This window comes from Palaemon carinicauda, chromosome 24 (assembly GCF_036898095.1).
Source record: "Palaemon carinicauda isolate YSFRI2023 chromosome 24, ASM3689809v2, whole genome shotgun sequence".
NCBI classification, from domain to species: Eukaryota; Metazoa; Arthropoda; class Malacostraca; order Decapoda; family Palaemonidae; genus Palaemon; species Palaemon carinicauda.
In genome coordinates this window covers 108,333,223-108,353,126 of record NC_090748.1, presented here as the reverse complement: position 1 = coordinate 108,353,126, position 19,904 = coordinate 108,333,223, and the positions used below count along the sequence as shown (strand labels likewise).

Genomic DNA, 19,904 nt, shown 5'->3' with positions numbered 1-19,904 from the left:
TATTACAACTAATGAAACAAGCTTTGATTAAAACAATGTTCTCTTGAAAATTGGTAAAATTCTTTTCTTTGCCAGATAAGGCTTGGGAAGATGTTAATTCTTTCAATCAAGTGCTGCATGAGGCACAGACAAAACTATAATATACAAATTTTACTAAGTAATTGTTTACGGAATTATTACAGCATGCATGAATTACTATGATTAAAGTTGCAGGTTTCAGGTCTCCCGAGACGACCTTCCTCATCTCCCCCCCCCCCCCCCCCTTCAGCTACCGCAGCCACAGGAACAGGTGTTTGGACAGACCCATGGGATGTTTCCGAAACAACTACGTCAACTACAGACAGAGGATCTATCTCCGCTGTAGTTGACGATTGTTCGGCGGCTGCACCCCATTTGATCATGTCAAACAGGACTTCCTTGGAGGGCGAACCCTGAAGCTCCAAGGAAGCCCTAGCCCAAAGCTGAAAAAGATTATTGTTAGACATAAAGACCTCCTCCAAGGGGGGGAGGGCCAGCGGCCTCTCCCTTACCACGGGATCGGTTAACAACATCAACATTACGGTCTACGCTACCACTCGCCGGCCTCTCGGAAGAGGCCGCCCGAGCGGGAGCTTCGGAGGAGGAATGGGCGGCAGAAGAAGAAGACCTAGGATTTTCTCTCCCGAGAAACCTCGGAAGGAGAACGATCCCTTTTGGCCTTCTTCTTACGTCGCCGGGCAAACCTCTCCCACTGGGAGGTAGACCACTCCCTACACTCAATACACATATTAGCAGTATCACACCGTTGGCCCCTACACTGAGGGCATAAGGAGTGCGGATCTGTTTCTACGGCCGACTTAAAGGTCCCACAAGGGCGGCCGGAAAGTCCAGGGCAAGTCCGCATGAGGAGAATAGAGGCCAACTTCACACACAAACACTGAAAGAAAAAGCAAACAAAAATTATGGCAGTCAAAAGAGAGGAGAGCGCTGACAGGTCTGTCGTCTCTCCGAGCCAAAAGTAAAGTGGATGAATTACCGGTGTGTGTGAGGGTGGAGGGGTAGCAAGCTAACCCCCCCCCCCCACTAACTAGCGGTCGGGTAGGAAACCCTCGTTAAAACTTTATGGCTCGACATCGGCTGCGCCGAAGTAATTACCCCATGTAAATAGCGTGGTTTGTATTCAGTTACGGAACAAATGCACTTATTTTGCCTTCACTTAGACGGCGTTTGGACATCCTGAATGTCTGCTGATGCAAATGATGTGTCAGATGGCTCGCAAAGAACACGTATTTAAACGATTTATATATCTCTCTCACTTGTTGTTCATCATCCATTTACGATTGACATCGTGCAATTGTTAAATTCAGGAATCTTCAGTCAATTGAGGTTAAGTCAGATATTGAAGGTAAAGTTTTGTGACAAAATAATTGTTTTTTACCAAATGAGATGCAAAATCAATTTTACAAATTAGGAATTACATTACGTATTCTGCCACTCCATGTTCTAGAGCCAAAGTTCAGATGGTACCAATTCTTCATATAGTACAAAAGGACAAAAGGAGAGGAAGAAAATAGAAATGACTAATTAATCTGTTTCAGGTAACAAGAAATATCTAAGTTACAAAACTTATTTTCAGCAATTGTACTCAAATGACAAGCACCACACTATCATCCCTATTTTAAAGTTTAATATATTCATCGTGTTACATATATAATTTTTTGTAAGACTTGCCAGAAAGATATTCAAAACGAAAGAAAAGTGGAGCAAGCTAAATTTTGACAGTTTGTTGTTTTAGGTTAAGAACAGAGATAGTAAAATGGACAAAGATAACCTTTAATACCCTCGACATTGTTTTGCAAGTCGTAACCTCAGTAAGAATGCCAAGTCACAAATATCTTGCATATATACTTAATAAGTCGTAACTTCAATGAGGACCCCAAGCCACAAACAATTTGTAAAACCAAGTAAATTTTCCGAAACTTAAAATTAAATTAGGAGTAACAGCAGGATAAATGACACTAAAAGTGAGTGGGTGAATTTATTGTATATGCGACAAAGAATGATAAATTTCACAGAACAGGATTGCAGTTGACCTTTGGTTTAGTTTCTTTGCCACAATTCATGGTAATTTGTCAAACACTCATAAACCAAGAATAAGTGACATTTAAAATGTAAAGGGCTGAGACAATCCTTGTATTGCTCCCATGCAGGAAAAAATGGCTATATAAAATATAAACTAAAGGGCAGTACTGTATTGAAAATTAAAAGTAGGCTCAAATTTTGATAAAACAAGTACCGTAACTCTTGAGCATTTTAAGATATTATTTTGAAAACAGGTCAAAAAGGGCTTTAAAATTTTATAATAGTTTTTAAATTAGGCCACAACACACCATAGAGAACTTGCAGAGGGCTTTTTTGAACAGTCGGTGCAACAAATACAGCACTACTGAACATCACTTTCAATTTATCTTTCTGTACGGCAGTGTTTCTAACATAACTGTTTCAACCTCTAGTTCAAGTAGCTTTCAAAGCCTGAACAAAACATACTCAAATAACTTGACTTACTTCTAGCCATTCATAGCTTTCCTTGATGTCCATTCTTAAAATTATATTCTACTTCACCTCAAACGCAGTAAAATGTTGAAAGAATAATACTGAATAACTTGGTAACAATCATAGCAAGTGATTCTAAAAAACTTTAGATAACATGAACTCACATGAAAATAAATTTCAACAAACAGAGGGATAAATCAACAGAAAAAACTAATGCCATCATCATTAAAAAATAATAACAAATAACTCACAACTCTCTTAACCTTGTCGCAAGGTAACCACTCTTATTACAATAATATTATACTTCCCATGCAAGATCACGCAGGATTATCACTTAAATGTACGAAGCCTCAGCATACAAAATTAGACCTTAATTACTCAGTAATCCCTATACCCAACATAGCTATAATAAAAAGATTTTATGTACTAAAAGGTCCCCCATTACACTCAGCCTAAAAATATCACTTGTTTATGAAGGAACCCCCAAAACGTCGAAGTATCATCTAGAGTTTACAAAAGTGCTCCTTCCCTTCCGATTAACGGTTATGGAATATAAAAGTAGGAATGCATGTCACCAATGACTACCCTCAACTATCATATAAATAGTGGAAGAGACAGTATAAAATCACCAAAAAACATGCCACGTGTACAAGCTGCAGTTTAATAATGCACCTCGTAATTCTTGCACGACAGAGTTGTAAAGAAAGGACTTAGCACTCACACATCATGGTTCAGCCAAAGATAAGATGCTCTTGGCAGTTTCCTTAACTACAAAAATACAAACACTAAAGACTTAGGTGAATTACAAATTCTCAAATAAAATGTGAATCTATTGACAAAAAGAAAGTCTGCACCTCGTAGCAACCTCTTTCCTTAGTTAGGTGTCCCCAAGGGCCAGAATATAAGAAAGTCTATGGCAAAACAAGAATATTTATAATATTTTGATCATATTAGTTTAATATAGGATCATTAAATGACATAAAAATGTGATTTTAATAATAAAACCCATTTCTATATTCCCCTGATATTCAATTTGCTTCTACAAAGCTCGGTTTATTGATGTTTACCCCAAAATTTACTAAAAATTTTCTCATTTTCTTTTCTTTCAAAGGATACATGACCCTTGTAAATTAATGTAAATATTGGGGGGTAAACGTCAAGAAACCAAGTTGTTGGGGAAAAAACAGAATGAACATCGGAGGAGTTCAAAGAAATAATCATGATACCCGACACTATTGTATTGTAGAGTCTTAATGAAAAAATTTCAAGCATGAAGGTCTTAATTTACATATATCTCTGTTTCTTTTTTTTTTTTTTTTTCATATCTGACAAAGCTTGAGTTTTAGTGTTCAACTTCAGTAAAAGATTAGCATCGGTCCAGAAACTATTACTAACCAGGCAATTGGAAACTATCAAGTGATGACAAATTTGTTATTGTTATGTTTGAATAAATACTTATTCAACTACACATTAAGGTGCAAATCTATTTTGCTTGATAATACCTAATCTTTAGTCCTTAATAATGCATTCAAAACAAACAGTTCAAATTCTATCAAAATTTACAAGGAAGATTTAATTGAATCATATTAGGGCCTATCATTATATTTCTACAAAAATATGAGAAAATCTGATATGCGGTTTCATTCTCTACAATCTATTTATCCAAAACAAAGTTTCTTTTTCCATAAATATAAGATTACTCCTCTGAATATAAACCGACTATAAAAATTGGAAAGAGGGCACAAATTTCCTTTATATGTTCATGGTAAAGCATTCTACTAGCAAATAAATAGCTATATTCCTATGAGAGCCAATCTGAGGTGCAGACTTCTTTGACTATTAAGACCTTTCATGAGAAAGGCATCAAAATAAAAATAGCATACAAAATGATAAAACTGGTTTTTACAAACACTGCACCACTTGTTCAATTTCCATACTCACAACTTTAAAAAAAAACTGATAGAAATAAATCTTATTTGTAGAATGAAAAAAAAAACCTTAGGTTGTACACAGCGCTGGTACATTTACTCGTTTCAACTCACACTGATACGAATGTATAAATGTGTGATTCTGCTGTAAAGTTAAAAGGAAACTGTACATGTACCATTCTGCCATTACTTTAGGCAGTACTACAATCATACACACAATACTTTAGAGCACACTGAATTATACTAAGGGTACCTTATACACATACAAAACTAAATGAAAATCCTCGAGGAGGACAAACTTGAATCCAATTTCGATATATCATATAGCAACATCACAGTAATATCTAAAACAAAGACCCAATGATCTACCTGAGTTCTCAGAGATTTTTTTCAATGGCGTGTCATCCACAAACCCTTTGAAAGGCAGATAATGCATAGAGTTCATTCAATGCTTATCTGGGTCCATTTCCATCTATAAATGAAAATCTTCAGCTCATCTTGGTAACTAAGGCAGAATCATACAACCATGTACGACATCATAAAGCAGTTTAAAAAAACATTGTCAAAACCGTCGTCTGTCTCACAGGTATAAATTCACAATCTCGGATCTTATTTGGATATATACCCAGATGACTAGTTATAATTTAGGATGAAAAATTCTGCATCGTAATCGGCAGAGACCACAACTATTCACAATAAAAAGCTGATCATGACTAGATCATACGGAAAACTACAAGAACCAACGATACATTCCAAAGAAACCAACAGAACACTACTTGCTATTCAGATATACAACTCAGCGGTCTACTTTGGCACACACATGGAGGTACCAGAGTTACTTTCATGCTGAATCGTGTTTGAAATTTCCAGATAAAAGGAAATAAATAATTTCTTGGGAAACTACTAAGTTTTTTTTCAGGGAAAGAAAGTTAATTACTACATTAATTCTCGTATGAAAAGATGAAAAAAAATATTTTGGTATCTAGTATGGAACCTACGTGGAAAACAGAAACAATAAATAAATATGAAAAAAGACAAAATAAATATGTAGTGTATATTCTATTGTCAAATTCCTACAGTCTTTTTACTTTTTGAAGTAGAAAAACCTTAATGTATCTAATACAATATACTATAAGCTTAAAAGTAATAACTCTACTGCTAAAACTTTAATGGTAGTTATAATTTAACTACACCATCTGTACTATTCACTATCTTTGATATAAAATAAAGCATGCAGGATTGCAAACTAAAATGAAACGAAGCAAAATCCTCAGATATTCCTTCACAACCGAACACCACAACAGTCCTTACAAATGCGAGCCATCGATGGTAACGTTTCCTCGATTTACTATACTTGCAGATACAGCACTTGCTTCGCGCAAAGTCGACTCTCTCATCAGAGCAATGGCCTGCATACCACCTTCCAGCTAAGAATACGCTTATGCTTTTACTGACATGCAAGTGCATGTAGATGGAAATAATGCTAAAGAAAAAAAAAATTCCTAGATAACGAGAAACTTATATATGTATATATATAAGGAACAAAGAAGAGAGCTTTTCGTCAGGAAAACCCGGGGGAAACTGCAACTTAAGCAACGACAATTTTGGATTTTCTTGAACTAATCTGGACAGTACCTTCATAATCACCCCAAAAAGCTAGTTTCAAAAACCTCATGAAGGTTATTTCCCTATAGTATAAAAAAATTACTGCAAAAATACATTTGTAAGAATTACAAACACAATACGCATGTTACGATTCCTTAACCAAATTTGATAAATAATTTTATGAATAGTTAAGGAGTGCAAAATGAATTAGATAATTTGATGCACAACATTTTCCTTACAAGTAACGCTGCTGAAAAAAATGACTTAATCTAATACTCACTAAATGAGTTGTGATATCCTCAATTTTCTTTTCTTTCAAGACTAGCTACATCTCCAATTAATTCCTGGTCAGAGTACTGATTAAAGCTATGAACAGTTACTTATCACAATTTTTTTTACCAGTAGATATCATCATAGCCTGATCGCAAAATAATTATTCATGCAGCATACAAAAACACACAGATCCTGAAAAAATAGGGTATAAAAAAGTGGATTCTAAAAATAGAAAGCTACAGCCATAAGCACCAAAGATGGCACATCTCAAGACTTCTTCAGAGGGACTCGAAGCACGGCCGAGAAGTATTCTCCGGCCATTTCAAAAAGGATTTTAAAGCTACACATCAATCTGCATATCAGCTTATGCATGTCATTCTTGTTCTGCCATATCACCATCGCTTACAAAAGAAAATTACAAATAAAAGCACCATCAATCTCCAATTTCTTTTAACACCTCGAGAATAATTGCAGTTAGATAAAGTCGTCAATAAAATCTTTCCGTTTGTACTAGGTAATATCTGGTGTGATTGAGAAAGTTTCTCTCAAAGTCAGTGAAGAATTTGAAACCATCAATGGCACTTGTTAGGTAAGAGACAAAGCCTTCTCTTTGGCTACTACTACTTTTCATCAGATGGGTTCCTTGACTGTATATCAACATGGACCGAACTAACATCTCGCGTACCGTCCACACGTATCGCTCGTCTCCCAAGACGGACGTGATCTCGAGACACTTTCAATTAAAGTAACTGCATGATAATACACTGTGATAAAAAAAAAAAACTGTCTCCCTTTCAGAATAGAACTCACAGGTAACTGTGAATCAGATATATGAACCTTACATACTTTCTTATACATACACGTGTAAATACTTATGAAGTCGGTGACGTCTCAGGGACTTGACATTTATTTTACTAAAGCCAGTAAAAATATGGTTAAAGAAATCTATTTCCTTGCTACCAGCACGTCCATAAACAGCACAGACTCCTTGTGCTGTGTGTATATACTTAATAAAATCTTCCCTAGGAAAAAAAGTCCCAAAATCATTACTCAAGACATTCAATGACACTTTTATAACTACTGTATAGTTATAAATATAATTAACATGAATTAATTATAATCAGCACTGAAAATATCATGTTTGCAATGCTACTTTTTAGCAAGCAATCTGATAAAACTAAAAGTGGATTTCCCAATCATCAAAAAAGTACTAAAAGTTAAAATAAATTGATATCTATGATCAGATCTAAATACATCCCTTACTTAATATCATACCAGATATCATAACACGTTGAGCAACACACAATACAATGTCTTAATAATCGTATAAAATTAAAAGGGGATCCTAAATATATCTAAACCTGGTTTTCACTGATGGATCAAGTTGCATCTTAAGACGAATGCTACTGAATTCCTAAAATATACAAAGGACTTGGGAAAAAACTAAACTTAAAAAACTATCGGCAATCAGGTTCAGAGGCCACGATATGTAGGTGAATGAAATGGTCCACTGTAATGTGCATCCTCAATGCCAATCTCTTCTCTGGTTATTTCTAGTCCTCCTGAAGATAAAGAAAATCAAAGAATTTCTAAGTAAAGTCATTTCTAAAATTCATAATATGATTAGAATAACAAAAGAATTATTTCGTTACCGATGATAGTCTAATGCATTACATGTACTGCATTATTTCTTCTTACGCTAATGACAAAATAAATTGATGTAATAATGGGGTGGTAAACTACCACAAAATCTTAAGAGCTGACCCATGATAATTTACTTGTAAATACATCATTAAATAAAATAATTAACAAGAAATAAATGCAGTGCAATGTTATTAATTTCATAAAAATGCCTCTCTCGTCAAAATATTTACGATAAAGTTTTTCAACTGGATCGGTATTTTCTTCACTATCAAATACAGCAACAACGCACATAATTCAAATACTAACCCATTCTGTTGAGTCAACACCCTCCATCCTATCTTGCTCCAAAGCTTTCGATATCTGATCCATTTGCTGACTCATAGACTCTTCTAACTGTGATGAGAGAAGATGCAAGAAATTGTTAACAGTTCACACTAAATACAAAGAATTTTAAAAACAATAACAGCTAAACAAAAACAACTCTTAATGAGTAAATTTTAAATGGAATTTAAAAAAGAAAAGTCAGTTGCTAGCATTCAAAGAAAGGGTATCCTTCTTATGCACTGATGGTGCATAACCATACTTTTGAATGTTGCTCTTATTTTGCGCTGGGTAGGAAAGGGAATTAACCCATTACATGAATCTCGAGCTTAGATAAAAGAAATGGACTTAAGTGTGTAACTATTGATTAACAACACTTTAAAGGTTTAAAGGCAAGTCATGAATGCCAGAGGCAAGGGACAGTGACACTGCACTATTGAATAAGACAATGCCCTAGAAACTGACCATATATATATATGATCAGAACAACAGGGTGGAAGAAATTGGATGGAAGAAGAAAATAGCATTATAAGTATATTATTAGGTTTATTTAAAAAACGACAAGTTCATCAAGATTAATCTTGAAAATCAAATATTTTCTTAGGAGGCCATGTTCAGTAATGAAAATGCTGATTTGCAAAAGTGACCCCAAGAGATTTTAAATTTTTATACTCTTGGGTCAGTATGTCCATCTTTGATTTCAAGCATAACAGAGGGTTATCTGGGGTGTGACTAATGCTCATAGGGAAGTACTTATCAATTACCTTGGTACAAATAAACAATTAACTAGAGACAATGTCGCTGAGAATACCATAATGGATAAAGGTCAATTCACTATTCTGGGAGCCTCCCAAAAGCAGGGACCACATGAATCACATGCTACTACCACAAGACTGAGAGGTATGATAGATTATTATTGGGAAAAAGTAAATGTGGTACCGAAAAGCACTTGGCCATACCATCATCTGAAGAGCGAGGTTCTTTAATTGTTCCTGTACCATTCATAAACAATGAAGGTACTGGTAAAAGCTTAGGAAACAGGAACTTAAACTTTCCTGTATCACCTGTTAACAATGATGATAATGCTAAAATCTTAGGAAACAGTAGTGGAAATGAAAGCTTAAGAACCAGCATCTGAACACAAAGCTGGCTCCTCCACACTTATGATTGTCTATGAAATGATTCCTACAAAATTAAAAGTTCCACAGCAGGTACAACATCACAAATTTTAAGTAAATTGTATTTTTCCTAACAGTACTTACCTCGAACTACTTTCTTAGGAGTATCTGGGATCTCCTCCCAACCGACCAGAGTTTTGTGTAGTTTACCCTAGTCTCTTTTTCTATGAGGGGTAACCTCGGGTGGAGTGAGACACGCCCTGAGGCTAACCCCAGGTCAGAGAGCATGCTTGCTCAGGTCTCGATCTCCAGTAAGTTCTTGATAGCTTAGGTATCTATGAAGTCCAGCAAGGCACTCGGGGTAGGATGGGCGGGCCATTACCCGAAAGTAGTTCGAGGTAAGTACTGTTAGGAAAAATACAAATTACTTAAAATTTGTAATTTGTTCCAACACGGAGTACTTACCTCCAACTACTTTCTTTAGGAGACTTATACCTTAGGAGGTGGGAGTGTCCTTCAGGACCTAGAGACCGTGACGAGAATAGAAGAGGAACCTAGGTAGGAGACTAGGTTCTTCTGACCTCAAAGAAAACACAAGAAAATAGGGAAAACTACGCAAAAAAACCATCTAAGTGTCCAAGTAACTCACTTCTGCAAGAATCCTAGGAGACATGTCCTTCCAATGATAGTGTATCCCATGGCAGTTTCAGGGGGCTACCCGAGTCATTTCTGGTAAGGGAATAGGGGAAGGAAGAACAAGAGGGCTCAGGAAGGAACCTGTGTCTCTTGGACTTACTACCCGCAGTTACCACTGGGGCTATACCTTTAAACCGTTTGGAGCGCGGAAATGACAGGACCGAGCGAGAACCCGCTCAGGGACTTTCTCGAGTAGTCCTTCAAGTAGTGAGCCGTAAAGGTCGACTGGTTAGACCAAGTACCTACCCTCAGGATTTGGCCCACTACCATATTTTTCTCAAACGCCAAAGAAGTATTTAGACCCCTAATGCCGCGGGGTCTGGGCTTTCCTGGAAAGGGAACCCCTCCACTACTGTAGGGCCTGACGATCCCTTGCCTTATCCAGAAAGAGAAAGTGTACTTGGAGACTGGTTTCTTCACAGACCCGAGGAAAATGAACAGACTCTTGATCTCGGGATGAAGTCTAGCTGTTCTCCCTAAATACTGCCATACTGCAAGTCCCTCGGGTTGTCTGAGCGAGGGATAGCTGGCACTGAGAACCCTTCAACTTTGGGGTCCCAAACAGTTGGATTCTGAGTCTTGGCTACGAAGGAGGGTAAGAACCTGAAAGTAGTTTCTCGCCAGCCCTTCGAGTGTGAGATCTCGTACGACAGGCCAAGAATCTCACCTACTCTTTGCCGATGCCAGAGCTAAACGAAAGACTGCCTTGAGGGTGAGCTCCTTATCTAGAATGTCTTTTAGAGGCTCGAAGGGAGGTTCCAAAAGCATCTTCAAGTACCCTATCCACATCCCCCTGGGGCACTCTAACGGCTTGGGGGGAAAACGACTGCTCGAAGCTCTTGAAGAGCGTCGAGATCTACCTGGAGGCACCCAGGTCTATGTCCTTCAGGAGGAAGACTTGGGATGGACATGCCCACTTCATCCCTGAGATAGACCAGGAAGTCTGCTATCTCGTGAATGGAGGCCCCTAACGGCCTGATGTTCTTCGAGGAGCACCCCTTAGGAAAGGTAGCCCACTACGCCTGGTACACCTCGACTGACGAACGCCTCAGGTACCCTGTCATCCTTGATGCCGTCCTCGTGGAAATCCTTCCTTTTTCAGGAGACGCTCGATAACCTCCACGCGTCAAGGGGGGACCAAGGGTTTTCGTGGAACCTCTGGAAGTGAGGCTGCCGGAGAAGGTCTGGTCTGTCTGAAAGTGGCCCAGGTGGAAGGCGTGCCAGTTCCTTTAGATCCGCGGACCACTCTCTCTCTGGCCACCAGGGCGCTACCAAAGTCACTCACAAGTTGGCCGTCCATCTCATTGGAAGGCGTCCTTGAACGATGCTGCTGGATCTGGCACAGGAAAACAAAACACGGGGAGCTATGCGTTTAGTCTCGTGGCGAAGAGGTCTATCACTGGCGAGCCCCACTTCAGGGAGAGGGTTTTGACCACTTCTGGGTGCAGGGACCACTCGGACCCTACCACTTGATTCATCCTGTTGAGGCCGTCGGCCAGGACGTTCCTCTTCCCCGGAGAGAACCTGGCTGAAAAATTGATTTGTTCCACTTCAGCCCATTCTAGGAACTCCATCGTGAGACTGCACCGTTCCTTCAACTTCAGTCCTCCTTGCTCTTTCACGTAGGCCACCACCGTGGCATTGTCGCACCCCGGAGCCACGGAGCTTCCCCGAGGTAGATGGACGAACTCTAGGCACGCTCTTTGTACGGTCCTCATCTCCAGCACGTATATGTGCAGGTTCGTCTCCTCGACTTCCCATTTACCTTTTGCCGTTTTGTCGAGAAGATGGGCACCCCAGCTCTCCTTGGATACGTCCGTGAACAGGAGCATCTCCGGAGGGTCGGTAGCAAAGGGCATTCCCTTGAGGGTGTTCATTCCGATTGCCACCACCTCAGGACTTCCTTCGTCTCTGGGGACACCAGGACTATCTTGTGCGGGGAGTCCGATCAGTCTTTGCCAGTCCTTGGCTCTCCTGGGCTGGCCCGACAGGAAGGGCCAGAGTATCTGTTTTAGGGTGTCCAGTTTCTCCGCGGAGGGGAAGGCCCTCGCCATCCGGGAGTCTAGAACCAACCCTGGGTAGGTCATCCTGGTGGAGGAAATCAGCCGGGACTTCTCCAGGTTGATGATGATACTCAAGACGTTGCAGAACTGCAGGAGTTTCTCGCCTTGCTCCCTCAGTACTTCCTCTGAGACTGAAAGCAACAACCAGTCGTCTAGGTACCAAATCTGGCGGACGTCCTGTTCGTTCACCCAACCTGGAACTGTTGCGAAGACCTTCGTGAAACCCTGAGGGCTGTCGACAGTCTGAAGCATAGGGTTTTGAACTGCAACGTTTTGGTACTCCATTTTACCCTTAGGAACCTCCTGTTGGAGGGATAAACAGGAACCTGGAAGTAAACGTCTTTAAGGCCTATGGACCTCATGAATTGTTGAGGGCTGAAAGGTCTATGACCGGTCTCCAGAACCCTGTCGCCTTCTCCACCAGGAAGAACCTGTTGTAGAACCCTGGACTCGGTTTCTCGACTGGTTCTACTGCCCCTTTCGCCAGCATTGCCGAGCCTTCTTCCTGCAATACTGCTAATCTCAAGGGGTCCTTGGGTGCCAACCACTCCGCCTGTTGATCTGGGATCCGAAGTGGGGGTCCGCTAGGAAGGGCAGCCTGTACCCCTCCTTTAGTACTGCTACGGTCCACGGATCCGCTCCGTGGTCCTGCCATGCTTGACAAGATCGTTTGAGGCATCCCCCCACCTGAGGCGCCGGCAGGAGTAGGGGGCCTCCCCTCCTAACTACTTCGAGAGCCGCGGCCTGAACGGGGGCAAGGCAAGGGAAAGATTACGTGTGCCAACTTCTACATTTGACGGGCGGACGGAGCCGAAGAGGCACTGGGCAAAGGTGCGGGGGTCTCTCTCCAGCGGCCACTGAGGCAGGCACTGGAGAGGCAACAGCCCCATTCGACCCGCTAGGGGGAAAACCACTTTGCCTTCGTCACGGATGGAGCCGTCAGGAACGGGTGTAGCCGTCATGGGTCTACCCCCTCCCCGGGGAAATCCGTGGGGTTTAAGTACCCTGCCATGTCAGCGGCTGCCTCCGATGCTTGGATGGGGCTCGCCGGGACGATGGCACGGCTGGCTACATCATGGATGGAGCTGCCGGGACGGAGGTAGCCGTCATGGATGGAGCTGCCGGGACGGAGGTAGCCGTCATGGATGGAGCTGCCGGGACGGAGGTAGCCGTCATGGATGGAGCTGCCGGGAAGGAGGTAGCCATCATGGGTGTGTCAGCGGCCACCTCCAATGCTTCGATGGGGCTGGCCGGGACGATGGAGCGGCTATCTCCATCACGGATGAAGCCACGGGGATGGAGGTAGCCCTCATGGGTCTACCCACTCCCGGGGAAATCCGTGGGGTTTAAGTACCCTGCCATGTCAGCGGCCGCCTCCGATGCTTAGATGGGGCTGGCCGGGACGATGGCACGGCTGGCTCCATCAAGGATGGAGCCGCCGGGACAGAGGTAGCCGTCATGGATGTGTCAGAGACCACCTCCAATGCTTCGATGGGGCTGGCCGGGACGATGGAGCGGTTTCTCCATCACGGATGAAGCCACTGGGACGGAGGTAGCCGTCATGGGTCTAACCCCTCCCGGGGAAATCCGTGGGGTTGAAGTACCCTGCCATGTCAGCGGCCGCCTCCGATGCTTGGATGGGGCTGGCCGGGACGATGGCACGGCTGGCTCCATCATGGATGGAGCCGCCGGGACAGAGGTAGCCGTCATGGGTGTGTCAGCGGCCATCTCCAATGCTTCGATGGGGCTGGCCGGGACGATGGAGCGGTTATCTCCATCACGGATGAAGCCACTGGGACGGAGGTAGCCGTCATGGGTCTACCCCCTCCCGGGGAATCTGTGGGGTGTGAGTACCCTGGTATACCAGCGGTTGACCACGAAGCCTGAATGGAGCTGTCATGGTACCAGGTATGGATGCCATGCTGCCGGGTCGAGCCAGCAGCTACCTCCGCTGGAAGGATGGAGCTCCTGCGGAGTTCCATGGAGCCGCGGGCTTCCCCGTGCTGGATGGTTGGTTCCTTCGTTCAGGGCGGGCCATCGAAGAACCGGAGGCCGGGACAAGGCTGCCAGTCCGAAGGGGCAACTCTCTCCGCTGGGCGGGAGAAGTTGGAACCTTCGCAGGCTTATGCCTGTCGACCGAGACCCGGCTGTCGAAGTCTTGGAGGCTGGGACACGGCGGCCAGTCCGAAGGGGCGACTCTCTTCGCTGGGCGGATGGAGTCGTAACCCTCGCGGACTTATGCCGGTCTGCCAGAACCTGCTGTAGGGTCGCCGGGGTTCACGTCGTAGGACGGGCATCGCCGTCGGAACGGGGTCTCCGTCCTGGGTCCAACAACTCTTCCGAAGGCTCTCGTATCTGCGGGCCTGCCCGTTGAGGAAAGCCGAGGGCTGCGCTCGTGACGAGCTAGGTGGCCTTTGGAGGTCAGGACTCGGCTGCTAGACCGAAGGGGTGACTCCCTTCGCTGGGCGGATGGAGCCGGAACCTTCGCGGACTTACGCCTGTCGACTGGAACCTGCCACGATGAGTCCCTCCGTCGGGTGCCGCTGCTGCCAGAGGAGTATCTATCCGGGGAGCTCGTCCTCGGACGCCAACTTGAAGGGCCCAGCACCGCAGCTAGCTCCAGCAACCTGTCGAGGTGAACCACCACCCACTCACTGCTCTTGGGGGATCTTGAGCGCCGAATCTCGTGGAACGACCTCGAGGGGGAGCGAGAACACGACAACTTCTTGCGGGACTTCTCCCTTCGTCTCCTGAGCTTCCTCACCACCTCGTCTTGGGGGAGAACCCACGCAATGGGGTCCGACGGCAGAGAAGGCTCCTTCTCGGCAACGTCCTCGGCTGCAGAAGTGACTGAAAAACACGCCAAAGAGGCTGGAGAAGAATTAGGGACATTTTTCCCCACACATGGGGTCATCAGAGGAGACGTAGCCTGCTTGCACCAGGACTCCCTCTCCCATACACACCCACGCCCCTCCCTCGTCTGGAACGACGCCACAACCCCACTATCCTGAAGATCAGACTCTTGGGGAAGGGCCGCGAGCCTCTTCCCCGCAACGGACTTACCTCGTCCCCTACTCTGGGTAGGGGAGGGTGGTAGGGAAGCTCTGTCAGACGAGATGCCCAGCGAAGCAAGGGAGGAAGGGACGCTAGGCTTCTTAGGCGACCTCTTCGTCGCCTTCTTCTTGGTGCTATACCGCACCCACTCAGACTCCCCACAACTGACTTACCTCGTCCCCTATTCTGGGTAGAGGAAGGTGGCTGGAAGCTCCATTTGACGAGGCATCGGGAGAAGTAAGCGGCGAGGAGAGGCTCGTCTTCCTATGTGACCTCTTGGACACCTTCTTCTTCTTGGTGCCGAAGCGCACCCACTGCACTTCGTTCCAGGACTCGCACTCTGGACACGTGGCTGTAGGAGAACATGAGCTGCCCCTACACGACGAACACAGAGGATAAGGGTAGGAAAGGGTATAGAATGAACACAATGGGTCCACGTGGGAACCGCATAAGACACAAAAGGGGAGTCGGGGACACAAAGGGTCGCACTGGGTAAGGAAAGAGCGTCAAGATGTTATCTGCGACGCGACCAGAGAACTTACTGGAGATCGAGACCTGAGCAAGCATGCTCTCTGACCTGGGGTTAGCCTCAGGGCGTATCTCACTCCACCTGAGGTTACCCCTCATAGAAAACGGGACTAGGGTAAACTACACAAAACTCTGGTCGTTTGGGAGGAGATCCCAGATCCTCCTAAGAAAGTAGTTTGAGGTAAGTACTCCGTGTTGGAACAAACTAGACTTAAAAGTTTCATGGCCACTCATGAATGGCAGAGGCAAGGGACAGTGATATTACTCTAGCAAGCAGGACAATGCCTTAGAGACTGACCATATACTGTATACTTTACATATGATAAGCATCTAAGACCCCTCTCCACCCAAGCTAGGACCAAGGAGGGCCAAGCAATGGCTGTTAAGAGCCTGGGGAACAAAAATTAATGAGTACTATAGCACAGTTGATAAGAGTACCCCTCAAAACCAGACATACTTCGACAACATGGATTGCCAAACCTTTGTATCCATTAGAGCTTTGGTGAGGTATCTTAAGGTAAACAAAGCAAAGATGGAGGAAGTGGAAACAAATTCAATTGAAAATAAAAAAAACTATAAGAAAAATCTGAGCAAAATAAGACTGGGGTTGAAAAAAAAACACATAACAGAAACAAAGTTAAACATAAAAGTCATAACTATCTATGAATAAAGCTGAAAACTTCAATTTAAAGAGAAAATACAAATACATAAATGAAAGTGAGACAGAAATACCAATAATTTAATACACCTGGAGAAAAATATTGATTTTTAAGAGTAAAAACAAAAGCCGTTTATAATTACCTAAAGCAAAACAAAGCTTCAACGTATATTAACTGAAACTGAAAATCAAATGAGAATTTTCAAATGAAGAATAAATGAGATTAATGATAAGAGCAACTGAATGATTTGATTAACAAATGTACAAATAGAAGAACAATCAGCAAAGCCTGGGGGTTTGAGGTGCAAAGGATTTACGTTCATAAAAAAATTGAAATTCTTAGCTAGTACAGTACTCTCAAAGATCAGAGCATTTATATACAAACCTACGTACTGGATAACGATCCTCTTGCTTTTTTAGTTTCTTAAACGTATGACTTGAAGCAAAGCGTAAAGGATCTTATTGATGACAAATTTAGGCTAAATTATAAGCAATGGGTTTATGGTGAAACAAATTTTTAGCTTAATTATTCCAATGGAATATTACTTAAATCTAAAACCTAACAGGTCTAACTCTCGTGAAGGCATTCAAAGATGATGTTGAATAAAAAGGGAAAATTAAAAGTTAAAAGAGAGAAATGAAAGTTTCACATGAAATAAGGAAAAAGCATATTACTATAGTCACAGAATAGTTTTACCAGACTAGTCAAATCTCAAGAGTCAGACTTTTCAATCAACCTTGTTATAAAGTGCTATTTTAGGCTGATGATAAAAACTTAGATGCAAAATTGCATATACTGTATTGTAATATGACTTCATTCTAGGGCAAGAAAAAAGGATTTGATCTTATACAAGAAAACAAAATTCAGGATTTATTCTTAAATAGGAAAATAAAATTCAAGATTTATTCTTATACATGGAAACGAAATTCACAAGAGAAAAAGTTCCAGAAGTTGGTAAGTCAATTGGGAGTGGAGAAAAGAGAAAAAAATTAAAACAAAGAAAATAACAAAGCTGTGGAAGAGGGGTGGGTGGTTGTGAGGACACTACTAATCTTGAATACTGCTTACTGACTGACTGAGTCCTTTAGAAAATATAAAAGTGAAAAACAGTCAGATTGTAATCTCTCTGTTATCTTAGTTCTTTGTAATAATTTCATGTTAGTAATAAGGGACAATGGGAAAATAAATTTGTATCTATTCATGAAGATCTTTAAGCTTGAAGGTGTATGAGCTTGTTTTTTTGCATCAAAACAATCTTGGGATATAAACTTCTAGTGATATTCTACAATTTCCTTACGAACAAAATTGTACATGTATGAGAGAAGATTAAAATATGCAATTACAGCACAACCAATTAGAAAAACGGGACAGAACATATGCGAGAATAAAAACGAAAATAGAATATACTTAACATACCCTTGCTTGTGTTTCCTGGGCTTCTTCGGGCACATTAAGGTTCTGTGGGAGTATAACACAGGCTAGGAGAGGGTAATTTACATGCAGAAGCAAATAATAAATTATTTGTTGCCCAATTCCTATAAATGTGAATATATACATTTTTTATGACATGCATAAAAAACTTCATGCAAAAAACAATTTTTGCCTCTAAAATGCCTTTCGCTTGGTGTAGTGCAAATTGTTCACATATGATATTCTATTCTGATTGAACTAAAAAATGGATTTTGACATAGGAAAAGTCTATTCTTGGGTGAGATAGCCATGGCGTCCTAATGGAAGTTCCTAAAAGGCACCTTTGAACTTTAGATATTTCTGCGAGTGATATACCAGAGAATTCTACCCAAGAAGTATCACAGGCTTCAATCCCCTAGAGCAAATATCCTAAGAGATATCGTGTATGAAACAGGGATGTGTTTAAAACAAGCCACGGCTATCCTGCCCCGAATAGAGTTAACCTTGTCTCAAAGGATATGGGATAAGATTGGATACGTGGGCGAGAGAGCCGTTCTATTCTGATTGGATAAAAAACTATATTATGCTTAATCTATGCTAAGAACTGATGTATAATAGTCTTTTCATGCAAAAATTAAGAACTAAATAATACTAGCCATATTTATAACTAAATAATTACTAACCATATTTATATATAATATGAGACTTTATATATTCCAATCTCCAATTAAAATATGGTAAAGATTTTATATCGAATTTTCCTTTCCTTGATTAGAAAAATCCTTACATTAGGTGAAAATTACTTCTATATTTCATGTCCCTGTGACAAAATAAACCAATAAGAACATAACTTTCAAGAAAAATAAGTATATTGTAGTCATAACTGATCAATCTGAATTGTTTAAGCATATCTAAGAATGACGTCTCAAGTTTACATGGGAAGCAAATTTACGTGAAGAAATTAAAGACATCTCGGGTAATAAAACGAACAATTTCCGACTAAGAAAATAAGATAACCTAGCTTGACTTGCTTCATAGTGCTTTAATTAATCTCATCTATACAAACTCTAGGTAGTTACTTTTTGAAATTTGCATATTTATATTTGCAAGGCTAAACAAATCTGGTTGCAGACAATTCAAAACAAGCTATAAGAAAATGACTTGGGGAGATGCTGCACAGTCTGAACCTCAGTAGCTTAACAAGACGATAGTGACTTTAGAGTACCCAGAAGTAGCTAGCAAGCTGGGGAGAGAGAGCAATCATCATCAAGATGCCAAAGGATATTTGGGAAAATGAGAATATGCTGTCTTTTTCCAGTCTCCATTTTTATAAACAGACACTGAGCATAGCAGACATTAAGTTGAGTGTTTGTGTGTACCTGAGCAACTATTTTCCTAAATTACTTAAGTTAACATCGCCTTTCCAAGAAATACAATTACTTTTTAAAAGGGGATTTAAAAGCCCCCATGAACAATAATAATAACTATTTGAAATATGTTGAGATCAAAGGCATATTACAATGATCAACTTTTATCAGATAACTTTCATTAACATATCTGATATGTAGATTGAAATTTTAAAAATATTATCTATCTACAACCTTTAAAAAACAAATATTTTAATATAAATATCTATGGATTGTGAATAAGTTTACATATGACTGGGTACCTTAAATACTTAAGACTTCTTTGGGCCTCCAAGATCTTTAGGTCTAATGTAAAAAGAAAATCTTAAAATATTTAAAATGAACTTTATAATACCTAGCAGCTACATAAAGAAATCTTCAGGCTACACGTCTAATCAATGTGTCAAATAAAATTGTTAAAGTACCCAAAAGTTATCACAATACAGCTGTTAATACAGTCTTTCTACAGCTGTTAATACAGTCTTTCTCAATGGAAATACAGTATGCTTTCCTCAAGCACTAGCTTTAATCCCTTAATGCTATATTTAACATGTTTGAAGTGAAAAAAAGGCAAAGTTACAAACCTAAAACATATCAGAAACTTAAAGTGTATATTGACTAGACACTGATATCAATTGCAAATAAAAACCATCCTAAATAAACGTTA

The 19,904-nt window shown here is 41.3% G+C and overlaps 1 protein-coding gene across 4 annotated transcripts in view; it reads right to left on the bottom strand.

Moving 5' to 3' along the window:
* Positions 1-2,004: 2,004 nt before the first annotated feature.
* pod1 (coronin pod1) overlaps positions 2,005-19,904 on the bottom strand; it is a 70,340-nt gene continuing 52,440 nt past the window's right edge. For 3 of the 4 annotated variants that reach the window (XM_068348433.1, XM_068348431.1, XM_068348435.1), the window contains 3 exons: positions 17,838-17,879; positions 8,289-8,375; positions 2,005-7,900 (listed from right to left, as the gene is read on the bottom strand). In XM_068348433.1, coding sequence (XP_068204534.1) covers positions 7,892-7,900; positions 8,289-8,375; positions 17,838-17,879 — 138 coding nt within the window. In that variant the 3' untranslated portion in view covers positions 2,005-7,891. The remainder of the gene's footprint in view (positions 7,901-8,288; positions 8,376-17,837; positions 17,880-19,904) is intronic. The other variant, XM_068348432.1, reaches the window with a different exon arrangement.